At 45.1% G+C, this 13065-nt stretch overlaps 1 protein-coding gene across 7 annotated transcripts in view; it reads left to right on the top strand.

Moving 5' to 3' along the window:
• The window catches only part of trappc9 (trafficking protein particle complex subunit 9), a 161492-nt gene that overhangs the window by 17543 nt on the left and 130884 nt on the right, over positions 1 to 13065 (top strand). For all 7 annotated transcript variants that reach the window (XM_077006093.1, XM_077006090.1, XM_077006091.1 and 4 more), the window contains one exon: positions 10757 to 10883. In XM_077006093.1, the coding sequence (XP_076862208.1) occupies positions 10757 to 10883 (127 nt within the window). The remainder of the gene's footprint in view (positions 1 to 10756; positions 10884 to 13065) is intronic.

Genomic DNA, 13065 nt, shown 5'->3' with positions numbered 1-13065 from the left:
GGCAACATTTGACTTTCTCAGACAAGACTACACACATACACACAAACACACTCATACATACATACACACACAATTAAAATTCCTGCCAGCATTTTGACACACACCCCTCCTTGCATCCCAAAGGGAACATACCCAACTGGGCGGGGTACTCGAATGAAGACAGGCAGGCACAGGCACAGACAGGCAGGCACAGGCACAGACAGGCAGGCACAGGCACAGACAGACAGGCCGAGAGGTAGACAGTCCTGTTCCACGCCCTCGCTGTTAGTAGTGGAGCCTTTAGACAACCCAGCTGGGACTGTGTGTGTGTGTGTGTGAGAGAGAGAGAGAGAGAGAGAGAGAGAGAGAGAGAGAGAGAGAGAGAGAGATGCAGTGTTCACAAATCTGGTGCTGCTGGTGATGTCTGGAGTCTCGTCTGAGACGTCAGGCGATGTGGTTCCGTTTCCTCACTATATAGACACATATACAGATCCACCTTTGTGTAGTTATGCATGTTAGACAGGACATCTGTCATGGTTTGTATCCCACAGTGTGTGTGTGTGTGTGTGTGTGTACACTAACGATTCATGGTTTCCCTGTATTACCTTACTTTGGCCCCTGGGATTACTCTGTGTTGTCCACCAGTGGTCCGTTAGATTGGTGTCTCTGTGGATGTGACCTATAATCCCCTCTCTCTACACACACACACACACACACACACACACACACACACACATGCTTAGCTATATCTGCCACAAGCAGACACACCAAAAGTCTTCACTCCTCTCAATTGCTTTGTTTGACCTCTGGCAGCCATTTTGAGTTCTGCTGAGCTGGGGACAGAGAGGTGTGGCCTCATGGTCCCCAGCTCAGGGGTGTGGAGGTGTGGCCCCTGATCGAGACCCCGCCAAAAGAGTCCACACACTCAACAAGCTTGAAATAACATATTTTCTCTAATTGTATCCATTTTTTTCTAAGGCTCACAGCCAATTTCAGTTCTCCTTTTTAAAGCAGTGATGCCAGAATCCCTCTGATACCTACTGATGCTGTTTACACATGCACTTTACTGTGTGTGTGTGTGTGTGTGTGTGTGTGTCTTTGTATTTACTATTTATAGGTATGAGTTTGAGAATAATTAATGTTTAAATTTTATTCTACAAACTACTGACATTTCTCCCACGCTCCAAATGAAAATGTCAAATTTATTTGCGGAACATGAGAACTGGTTAGAATAACAAACGTAATCCAGTGTTATCAGACCTCCAACACGACGACCCAGAACATGAGAACTGGTTAGAATAACAAACGTAATCCAGTGTTATCAGACCTCCAACACGACGACCCAGAACATGAGAACTGGTTAGAATAACAAACGTAATCCAGCGTATCAGACCTCCAACACGACAACCCAGAACATGAGAACTGGTTAGAATAACAAACGTAATCCAGCGTTATCAGACTTCCAACACAATGACCCAGAACATGAGAACTGGTTAGAATAACAAACGTAATCCAGTGTTATCAGACCTCCAACACGACGACCCAGAACATGAGAACTGGTTAGAATAACAAACGTAATCCAGCGTTATCAGACCTCCAACTCGACAACCCAGAACCACTATACTAATGTTTTAACTTACCAAGAGTTCATAAATAATTATTCTTGGGAACAACTCCTCTTCTGTTCTCTGCATTCATGGGTGTCACTGTGTTCCCTGCCCATCTTAGACCCTCATTGCGGTGAGTGCCTTTGTCACTCCTGGCACAGAAATCCAAGCAGCTCGGCTTTGGGTTGGGGTTGTTGGTTTGGGTCGGGGTTGGGGTCGTTGATTTGGGTTGGGGTTGTTGGTTTGGGTCGGGGTTGGGGTCGTTGATTTGGGTTGGGGTTGTTGGTTTGGGTCGGGTTGGGGTTGGGGTCATTGATTTGGGTTGTTGGTTTGGGTCGGGGGTTGTGGTATCCATCTTGCTCTTGATTATGGTCCAGAGGTGTCCAGTAGGGGTCAGGTGTAGAGGAGGAGATGTACCATGCCATATTGTCCTGCTGGAGAAACCGGTGTGCTGTTTTATTCCAGAGCCAGTTTTCCAGAGCCAGTTTTTTCCAGAATAACCTTGTAGCATGGCCTTGATTTCTTACAAAGTTCACAAAGACAAATCTGCCTGGTTCTATCCTCCTCCAGATCATCACCAGTCCTCCACGTGTTGGTCTGACCATTCTCTGTCCATTAGTGTGGAGTAGGTCATTATCAGGAGTTGGACCCAGCTGAAAGGACCTTACAGTGGTCTGTGGTTTAATCCTTCTCTAAACTTCAGCCTGGCTCAGCACATTCTCCTCATCCATTCTTTTTTTTCAGCCTGTGTTGAACTGCCCTCAACAGGCACTGCTGCCTTTGTGTGGGTCACTTGAGGTCATTCTGGGGTTGTTGTAGGAGAGGAGTCATTACCCTGCTGGACTCCCATGTAATGGATGGGAGCATCCTGGCATTCAGCGTGTTCCTCTGAGGAAACCCGGGTTAAATCTTGGCTTTACCGCCACTCAGAGCATCTTATCTGCTCTTTTGACATGGTTAGTCATTAGAGTTACTCATTTGAGTTACTACAGCCATGTTTTTGCCCTGCAGCGGTCTTCATACAGGAGGAGGAGGATGAGGAGCGTGAGGAGGATGAGGATGAGTGTGAGGAGGAGGGTGAGGAGGAGGAGGATGAGGGTGAGGAGGAGGAGGATGAGGGTGGTGAGGAGGAGGAGGATGAGGGTGAGGAGGAGGAGGAGGATGAGGGTGGTGAGGAGGAGGAGGATGAGGGTGTTGAGGAGGAGGAGGATGAGGGTGAGGAGGAGGATGAGGGTGAGGAGGAGGATGAGGAGGAGGAGGGTGAGGAAGGTGAGGAGGGTGAGGAGGAGGATGAGGAGGATAAGGGTGAGGAGGAGGATGAGGAGGATAAGGGTGAGGAGGAGGGTGAGGAGGAGGAGGGTGAGCATGAGGGTGAGGAGGAGGAGGGTGAGGAGCAGGAGGAGTATGAGGAGGATGAGGGTGAGGAGGAGGGTGAGGAGGAGGGTGAGGAGTATAAGGGTGAGTAGGAGGGTGAGGAAGGTGAGGAGGGTGAGGAGCAGCAGGAGGAGGATGAGGAGGATGAGGGTGAGGAGGAGGAGGGTGGTGAGGGTGAGGAGCAGGAGGAGGATGAGGAGGATGAGGGTGAGGAGAAGGATGAGGATAAGGGTGAGGAGGATGTGGCTGACCACAGAAGTGTTTTTAAATTAAAATTTGGTTCAGACAGTGGCCTAATCAGTACTGCGCCTCCGTTTAGTCAAATGTATGTGTGTTTTGGACCTGCCAGATCCAAAAACCATTATAGTCCCTTCACTTCGAACAATAATGAGCTTAATACCAGTGAGGAGAAGCTGCATTGTCTGATACTGTATGGATGCACTATTATTTACTTATTTACATTTTCTTAGGCTGATGTGTCTTCCTCATTTGATATTTTTTGTATTCATACTGATGCTTGAATTCAAGCGCTTGGTTTGGTTTGCAGTGTCATTGTGTTGTCAAGCTGGTGTTGTACATTTTGTTCCTAATTATTGTGTTAATTCCTGCTTAACACAAATCATGGTACTAATTTAAATATTGACATGTTCTCTCATATTCACAGTGCACATTATGCTATATGATTTTGAACACGGCCTTCACGAGTACTGGCACTGGTGTGCTGCAAATGAAGGAGGTGTTATGTGGTGCAGAGTCCAGGTCAGGTAGGTTTAGTTTGGCGTGTTTTCTCCTCTCGGGCCTGGTGCAAGGAGGTCAAAGGGGAAGAGTTCAATGCCTCACCCCACAGGGTGTGTCTTTAGAGGGGACTGAGTCAGGAGAGATGGCCGTCTGGGCCCAGCCTGGTGGCTGAGGGAGAGAGGGAGAGAGGGAGAGAGGGAGATGAACTCGAGGCAAGGAAGGAGGTAGAGGTAGAGAAATGAAGAACAGGGAGTGGACAGGGAGACAGATGTGTGCAGCAGGAGAGAGAAAGACAGACAGGAGTGATAGAGAAAGATAGAAGGAGATAAAAATGGGGAGAGAGAGACAGACGGGAGGATAGGAGATAGAGTGAGAGAGATGTGTAGAGAGATGGAGTGGAGGGAGAGAGAGAGATGGAGTGGAGAGAGAGAGAGAGATGTGTAGAGAGATGGAGTGGAGAGAGAGAGATGTGGAGGGAGAGAGAGAGAGGTGCAGGGTGAAGTTTTGCGCGCATTGTGCGCTGAATAATGAGCTATTTGTTGAGCTGTGTTTGTCAGACCTGAGGTGTCTGCTTGGGTCATACTGTCTGGGAGGAAGAGTGTTGGGAACTATTTGAGGTTTGTGTTTTAGAGCTATTTTTGATAACAGTTGTGAAAATGAGTGTGAGATTGGCAGAAAGCAGCCGTTTACTTGGGCCGCACCAGCTCTGTGGAGAGCACAGAGACTTCAGCAACTTCCTGTGAAGACAGGAAGTGTAAATTGCAATGTGGAGCTCTGCTCAGACTGCTGTGATGCTGAGAAATAATCTCCAGTAGATGTTTAGTACACTTGAGTGAACTGGTGAATTTAATGGCCACATTTAGGATTTACGTGTGCGTGCGTGTGCGCGTGTGTACACACTTCTTTCCCAGTAAGATACTTGACCTTTGGCCTAGGTACTCAATTCTTGCGTTGCCTTAGACTCTTCTCCAGGGGGCCCAGTTCCCCCGTGGGGACACTTGGATCCCCATCAGTGTGTGTGTGTGTGTGTGTGTGTGTGTGTGTGTGTGTGTGTGTGTGTGTGTGTGTGTGTGTGTGTGTGTGTGTGTGTGTGTGTGTGTGTGTGTGTGTGTGTGTGTGTGTGTGTGTGTGTGTGTGTGTGTGTGTGTGTGTGTGTGTGTGTGTGTGTCTGATCCAGTAAAGAGCCGTGCTGATGGATGTAACAGAAACACCCAAAGGACGGAATATAGAGGTTGTAATCCCTCCAGGGAAATACAATGTGGAAGGTCACCATCGGGGTTGTTCCCGTGGTGATGGGGGCACTTGGGGCGGTGAGCCCTAAACTCTGGAGGACTGACTCCCACAGACGGCAGTAATGATGACATCAATCTCAGTCCAGAAGAGCACAGTTCTAGGAACAGGGAGAAATGTTACACAACACCCTCAAACCCCAAGGCCTTCAGACTTTGAGGTGGGAGGGGCAATTTGTGTGTGTGTGTGTGTTCGTGCCTGCATGCCTGCATGCCTGCATGTGTGAAGGGTAAAGAGGTAGATTCAGTGTAACTCCAGAATACTCCAGGGTGTTGCAGAGTGGTTAATAACACTTTAATGCAGATCCTAAAGTTGCTGCTGTTACTGGTTTGGGTGTTTTATATTATTTTGTTCATTTTTAATCTTATAAAAGGCTCTGCACAACATTTTCCTCCTTAACCAAAATGTTATATTAGCATGAAGTATTATCTCCATACTTCTGTTTCAATCCAGCACTTTTTGGGCACTTTATAAAATAGTGTTGACATTTTGTATACGACCCCTTAATCACCATTTAGGAATTACGCTTTATTTGGTGTGATCTTGGATGTAATAGATTACAATAATTGGTTTTAGTGAATCATAAGGAACTTTATATTGCATATTCATGAACTGTGAAATCAACTTCCCTTCCCACACTTGAGTCACTCTGCATCGCTCTACTCCAGTAATGGAAACGGCTCGCATATGCAAATGTTCACTTTTTGAATCCAAGTGGGAGGTTATTCTCTACATTTTATTCCAGAAAACGAGACCAAAATTAAAGTGGCTCAAATTTCTTCCTAGGGATTAAGTGGCACCCAATACAAGAGTTTTGTAATGGGCGCTTTGACTTTTTGAAAGTGGGAATCTGCATGTCTCTGGATTGGCCAGCAGACTGGAACTGAAACAGGTGTTCTGATGTTCAACCCATGTGGGTGATGATTTGGTAACATTTTATTTTTAAATAGTTTCCATAAACCAATTTAGCTTGGCTCCAAATGTATTTTTACAGTGTTATCAGAAATGATACTGTGATGTGTATGCATGCAATGCATAGATTATATAGTTTATATAAACTGTGGCGTCCTGTAAACAGGTCATTTGATATGTTAGAGACATTAACCATCTTTCACCTCTAAGTTCATAAAGCCATGTGGTGCCACACTGACTAACTGGGTGATTTTGTTTGACACTGTGGCTCTCAGTCAATCCACTGGGGGCCACGCCCCCCACACATTAGAATGGTCAGATGAGAGAGAGCGAAGCACAGTGCTCCTTTAATGCTACTGTAGGGAACCTGCAATATAAAACATTCTTTGTGGAAATATTTGTAATTTTTCACCAAATTGTATAATTGTGTAAAATTATGTATTTTTTTATAGTTCTTTTCAACTTTCAATGAAGCAGATTCTGTTCTATTCTTTGGAAATATCTCTTATTAAACTCACACTGTCACTAACACCAGCAGTCTTGGTAGTGTTGCTCTGCTGTGTTGTACCACCAAAAGTGACACCCTGTAAGATCATGGAGTCATCACCTTCCATAAAAACATATGGATATTTAGTTTTGGCTTTAATGCGGAAGGTCACCCAAAATCACATTGAGGTCTAGAGCTTTTGTTATCTATCCATTTATGCAATCTGGAGATCCACCCCTCTTCCTGCACCAATGCACCAATGACTGACTTATTTAAAAACAGATTATCCCTGTATGTATACTCATTTATTTGGCAGTGTTAATCTTCTTCAAAACAAATCTTTTAAGAAAATACAACAATTAAAACAAACAGACACCACCTCCCCCTTCCCGATCTTTTTTCACAGTGATGAGTGTTTTCCCCACAGTGGCATTTTGTGGTTGGTGTCTTTGGTTTCCTGGAGGTGGGAACAAACCACAGAAGTTCAAAGGCAGAGAAACAGCAGAATGCTGCATTATGAAATGCTCTTTCTGAAGGTCTCCACAGAGAAGAGCGTTTCTGTCCCTTTGAGCTGAGGCGAGGGGGGGGGGGGGGGGGGTTAATGGAGCTGTGGTGTAGTTGATTTTAATTGCCTTGAAGAATTATGTAAAGGGTGTAGAGGGTGAGGGTGGAGTGTGTGGAGGTGCTATCAAACACATCACCACAAGTCGGGTCCAGAATGACATGTCCAGACCAGAGGTAGACGGCATGGTGTCTCTGTCTCACCGTTCAACCTTGCGTGACCCAGGTTGTTTGACGGAAAAAGTTTGTTGTGTGCAGTGCTGTTTTATTCTGGAGCGACATCTCAGTCCTCGTGCTGTAGGACACTCACTGTGTCCAGAGTCTCTGGCCGTGTCTTTGCTGAAGTTTGTATTGGTCGTGTATTTTGCTGTTGATTTATGAATTACTGGCTGCAGTAATTACACCTCTCTAGCCTCTCCATGTGGTTTTTACCTGGTTATATCTGAATTAATTTGCATTCTAGAAGCACAGTCTCCGTAGAAACCTTCCGACAGGTTCCACGCCCTCTCAAGCCTTTAGCTGGCTTGGCTCATCCTCCCCACACGAAGGCCAGTGGTGCTGTGTCTGTACTCTAGGCCTGATGCACATGCCTCCGTGGTGAACGCCAGCTTGGCTCCTGCTGCACCATATGGGATTGGCTGTTCACACACGTCTGCCCCTCCCCCTCCTTCCTGCCCTGTGCTAAATTATTCATAATTTGCTCAGACACTCGTCGCCTCTCCGGAACTCATATCAATGTGAGCAGGAACTTCATCTTCACTGACAGGCCCGATCCTTCCTTCATGAAGCCTCTCACATTTCATCTCTTATTTTCTCTCACATTTCATCTCTCTCTCTCTCTCCCCTCCGGGTTTCACTAAACTGGCATCACTAAGGTGGCTAAATCATTTCAAGAGGTTTCCAAGACATTTTGGTGCTCTGTAAATGTCTCCCATATTTTTTCTCCTCTCAAACGATGTAAAAAATATTGCTTAAAAACATGTCAGAGAAATTGTAATTGTTGCATACAAATTGACAGATTACTCCTCCATGGTAATTAAGCTAAGCATCATTTCAGGAGAACGCTGTTGTGTTCCAGGGCTCAGAAATTGTATGTGTGCTGTGTTGAGTGGGGGGTGAGGAGAGGGTGATTCATCATGGGTTCATAGTGTCGCTGAGTGATCATGTCTGGGTGAGTACAGAGAGAGAGAGTGGGGGGGTCACTGTGGGTGGGGTAAGTACGGTGGATGTGTGGTGTGGGGTATGTACGGTGGATGAGTGGTGTGGGGTATGTACGGTGGATGAGTGGTGTGGGGTATGTACGGTGGATGAGTGGTGTGGGGTGGGTACGGTGGATGTGTGGTGTGGGGTATGTACGGTGGATGAGTGGTGTGGGTACGGTGGATGAGTGGTGTGGGGTAGGTACGGTGGATGAGTGGTGTGGGGTAGGTATGGTGGATGTGTGGTGTGGGGTAGGTATGGTGGATGTGTGGTGTGGGGTAGGTACGGTGGATGAGTGGTGTGGGGTAGGTACGGTGGATGTGTGGTGTGGGGTAGGCACGGTGGATGAGTGGTGTGGGGTATGTACGGTGGATGTGTGGTGTGGGGTAGGCACGGTGGATGTGTGGTGTGGGGTAGGCACGGTGGATGAGTGGTGTGGGGTAGGCACGGTGGATGAGTGGTGTGGGGTAGGCACGGTGGATGTGTGGTGTGGGGTAGGTACAGAGGATGTGTGGTGTGGGGTATGTACGGTGGATGTGTGGTGTGGGGTAGGTACAGAGGATGTGTGGGGTAGGTACAGAGGATGTGTGGTGTGGGGTGGGTACGGAGGATGTGTGGTGTGGGGTGGGTACGGAGGATGAGTGGTGTGGGGTGGGTACGGTGGATGTGTGGTGTGGGGTGGGTACGGTGGATGTGTGGTGAGGGGTAAGTATGGTATTTGAGTGGTGTGGGGTAAGTACGGTGGATGAATGTGAGTGTTGATATTACTAATTGAGTTCCCCATGCATGCAGGGTCAGTGATTGTCACGATTGTCTAGTTTTGTGTGTGTGTGTGTGTGTGTGTGTGTGTGTGTGTGTGTGTGTGTGTGTTTGTGTATGTGTATGTATTGGTGTCTGTACAAGTGTGTGTTTGAGGGACAGAAAGGAAAAACTGAACCAACTTTCTGTCCCAGTCTTTTCCTCAGTCTTTTGCATGATGGGTATAAGCAAATCATTTTTGCTCCGAGTTTTTGAGTCTGTTTTGCATTATTGAGCTGAGACAGTGACACTGGTGAGGCTCTGTGCAATGAAACCAGTTACCACAGCATTTCTACTGGTGTTCTGTGGAGAGGGAGAGAGAGAGGGAGGGAGAGAGGGAGGGAGGGAGAGAGAGAGAGAGATGCCAACATCCTGAAACATCCCTCCGCTAAGTGGAAAATAAAGATCATTTTGCTTGTTCTTTCAGCATTTGTGTGTTAATGCATTTATTGTGTGTACACACGCACACACACCCCTCTGGAATGTCCTGTGATTGCTTGCTCTCTTGGTCTAGAGTGTGTTCTGTTCTGACTGAGATGTTTTTAATATGATGTGGACTCTGCTCTCTGGAACTCTGGTGTCTGTAGGAGAGATCTAACCTTTCCCAGTGTGCGGTAGCTTCAGCACTCGCGGACTGAGGAGACATCCGTTCTGTTCCACCTGCCAGACTATGGCGACATTACGGAGTGAAATTGAATTAGTGTGGATTAATTATGGAGTCAGTGCCTGCTGGAAGCTTGAGACCTCTCCCCACAAGTTCACTGTGGAAGAAAGTTTATTTCTTTTTCATTCTCTGCTTTCTCCCCCTCCATCTCATTGTCCAGATCTCTCGGTCTACTGTCTCTCTCTCTCTCACTCTCTATCTATCTTTCTAACACGTGGCCCCGACACGTGGCTGTGACACTCACGTGGCTGTGACAAACTCACGTGGCCCCAACACGTGGCTGTGACAAACTCAAGACCCTGTGGAGAGCACCTAGAGTATACATCTCGTGTGATGAGAAACTGCATTTTATGAGAAACTGAGCTTTAAATGTGTGACTCCTACTAAAATATTCTCATGATGAGTAAACTATGGATTTTATGATCAGGTTTAGCGTGTGGATGCTGCTGCTGTTGATGTCTGAAATCATCCTGGAGTCCTAAATGAACAGAGTGTTTCCAGACAGTCTTCTATATATCAGGAATGCTGCTGCATAAAGGGCAGTCATGGCCTAGCGGTTAGGGAACTGGTCTTGTGACCGGAGGGTCGCAGGTTCGATCCCCAGACCTGAGGCCATGACTGAGGTGCCCCTGAGCAAGGCCCTTAACCCTCAATTGCTCACTTGTATAAAAAAATGAGATAAAAATGTAAGTCGCTCTGGATAAGGGCGTCTGCCAAATGCCATAAATGTAAATGTAATGTAAATAAAGGTCTATGGAGCTGATCTGACGGCCCCTCCTCCTGAAGGCACCTCATCCAGCCCAGTCCAGGCCAAAGTGCTCCATGTCCCTGTGGCATGAGGTGTATGTTTTTGTATGTTTTTAATCTCAGCAAAGATTAAAAACATACAACCATGTCTTTGTAGCTGTTGGGCTTTTTGAGCCATGTTTCAGCTCTCTCAGCATGTGCTACACATGTGACCCTCGGTCTGTTCAGAGTGATCCAGCCCCTGAAAACCTGCGGGGACAGCCGGCGTTTTGGGTGCAGAGTGAGAGCAGAGAGAGGCCTGTTGGTTAAACACTCTTCTGTGTCCTCCAGAGTAGGCGTGGTCTCTGCCCTCCAACATTGCCTTTATGCTCCTAACTCTTGCTCTCCTGCTCTCCACAGAGAAGAAGGAAGTAACCCAGAGCTTGGAGAACTACACGTCCAAGTGCCCCGGGGGCATGAGCGTCCTCACGCTGCCAGACGGTCTTCAACTGCCCCCTGTGCCCTTCACCAAGCTGCCCATTGTCAGGTGAGTTCAACCACCTCTGCCACACACCACCCTTGATGGAGCCTGAGCTTGGAACCCTTAAAAGACCCGTCTAGAACAGTGGGAGGAAGGGAAACGATTTCCTCAAAGTTGGGAGCATGGAATTGTCCAAAATGTCTTGGTATGCTGAAGCGTTCAGAGGTCCTTTCACTGAAACTAAGGGGCCAAGCCCAGCTCCTGAAAAATAACTCCAAACCTTATTTGCATTGCACTTGGTGATGTATGGCTTGGATACAGCTGCTCGAACATGGAAACCCATTCCATGAAGCTCTGCAGAAAGTTGCCGACCTCTTTGCACTATGTGCTTCAGCATCCGCTGACCCCGCTCCGTCAGTTTACATTGCCTATCACTTTGTGACTGAGTTGCTGTAATTTCCAAACACTTCCATTTTCTGATAATACAGCTGATAGTTGACAGTGGAATATTTAGGAACGAGGAAATTTCACGACAGGATTTGTTGCACAGATGGTATCCTATCACAGTTCCACGCTGGAATTCACTGAGCTCCTGAGAGAGACCCATTCTTTCACAAATGTTTGTAAAAACAGTCTGCATGCATAGGTGCTTAATTTTATACACATGTGGCCATAGAAGTGATTGGAATGCCTGGTTACAATAATTTGGATGGGTGAGCAAATATTTTTGGCAATAAAGTGTATATATGCTCAGAGAATTGATAAACCTAATGAACAAATAGATCATCAAAATTAAATACACCCATAATTCTGACCCTAACATACTTTTTAAATGCCGGTGTTTAATCCATCAGTTTAATTAAGATTTTTTTTTTTTTGGCTCATACTAAAAACAGAAAGTTTGCTTTGCTTACAAAAAAGGGTGAAAACAACCGATTGCTCCTTCTGCCAGTTTAAACCACAAAGTTGTCACTATTCCCAGTTATCTGGAATGAACTTCTCCTGAATTATCTTTTCTATCCTAAGGCCTAAAATTTCTACCTACAAGGCCTATCACTAATGAATTTAAGTCTATTAATGACACTAAAGATTTTTTCAAATGTTTAAGACTACATGCTTACTTGGCCAAGATACTCAAAATACACATCATAATGTCAGTGAAAACCTTGACTTTTCTAAATATAGCTCAACTAAATCTTCCTGGACACCTCCTACAGGTTAGGGTTAACATTTCAAGCATTTGATTTGTATATTCATTTCTGTGAAAGAAATTAGTAACATAACATTTAATAATAATAATAATAAATAATCTTTTTGTATAGCACCTTTCATACATACATGCAACTCAAAGTGCTTTACAGTATAAATAAAAAGAAACATTAAAAGGAGATAAGACAAAAAGACAAAATGTTTCTTTTAAGAAAGTGTTAAAAGAAATTAAAGATAAAAATATTAAAATAACATAAAAAGTAAAAAAGTAAAGTAAATAAGAATAAAAAGTAAAGTAAATAAGATAAAACTATTAAGATAATTAGATTTAGAAAATGAGAATGATGTATATAAAGTAAATAATGTAATAAAGTAAATAATGTAATAAAGTAAATAAGATTGAGAGTTTCTTAACTAAATTTAACAAACCTACTAGGAAACTTGATCTACCTAAGGAAGGATACTCTGCCCTTAAAAATGTAAACAAAAGGCGTGACATTGTTATAAACTCAGCTGATAAAGGTGGTGCTGTTGTCTGGAGAAAAGACCTTTATAAAAAGGAAGCAATTAACCATCTTTCTGACACTATTTATAGGCAGAACTGTGATATCACTCCACAGATAGTCTTCTGTTCAGGCCAGTATTAATCATGCCATTTCAGCAGGAGACCTCCCTGATTCTCTACGCAATCTTATTGTAGATAATCCTCAGTGTAGCCATTTCTGTCTTATCCATAAAATTCAATAAGGAAAATAATCCTGGACGTCCCATTTTATCTGCCTGTTCTTGCCCTGCAGAAATTATTTCCCAGTTTCTCGATGACATTTTTCAACCTATTGTTCGATTCTTACGTACATACGTTAAAGACTCATTACATTTTCTACAAATCCTTGGACGCCTGAAAGGACAAACGCTGTCTGCCAACTCCTTGCTTTTTTCAATTGATATTAAAAGTCTACATGAACTTTAGAAGAACTCCAACTGTTAATTTCTTCGTTCGCCAAGGTCCACCAGCTCTTGATTATACATGTAATATAGC

This window comes from Brachyhypopomus gauderio, chromosome 5 (genome assembly GCF_052324685.1).
Source record: "Brachyhypopomus gauderio isolate BG-103 chromosome 5, BGAUD_0.2, whole genome shotgun sequence".
Taxonomy (NCBI): Eukaryota; Metazoa; Chordata; class Actinopteri; order Gymnotiformes; family Hypopomidae; genus Brachyhypopomus; species Brachyhypopomus gauderio.
This window is presented reverse-complemented; position numbering and strand designations above follow the sequence as displayed.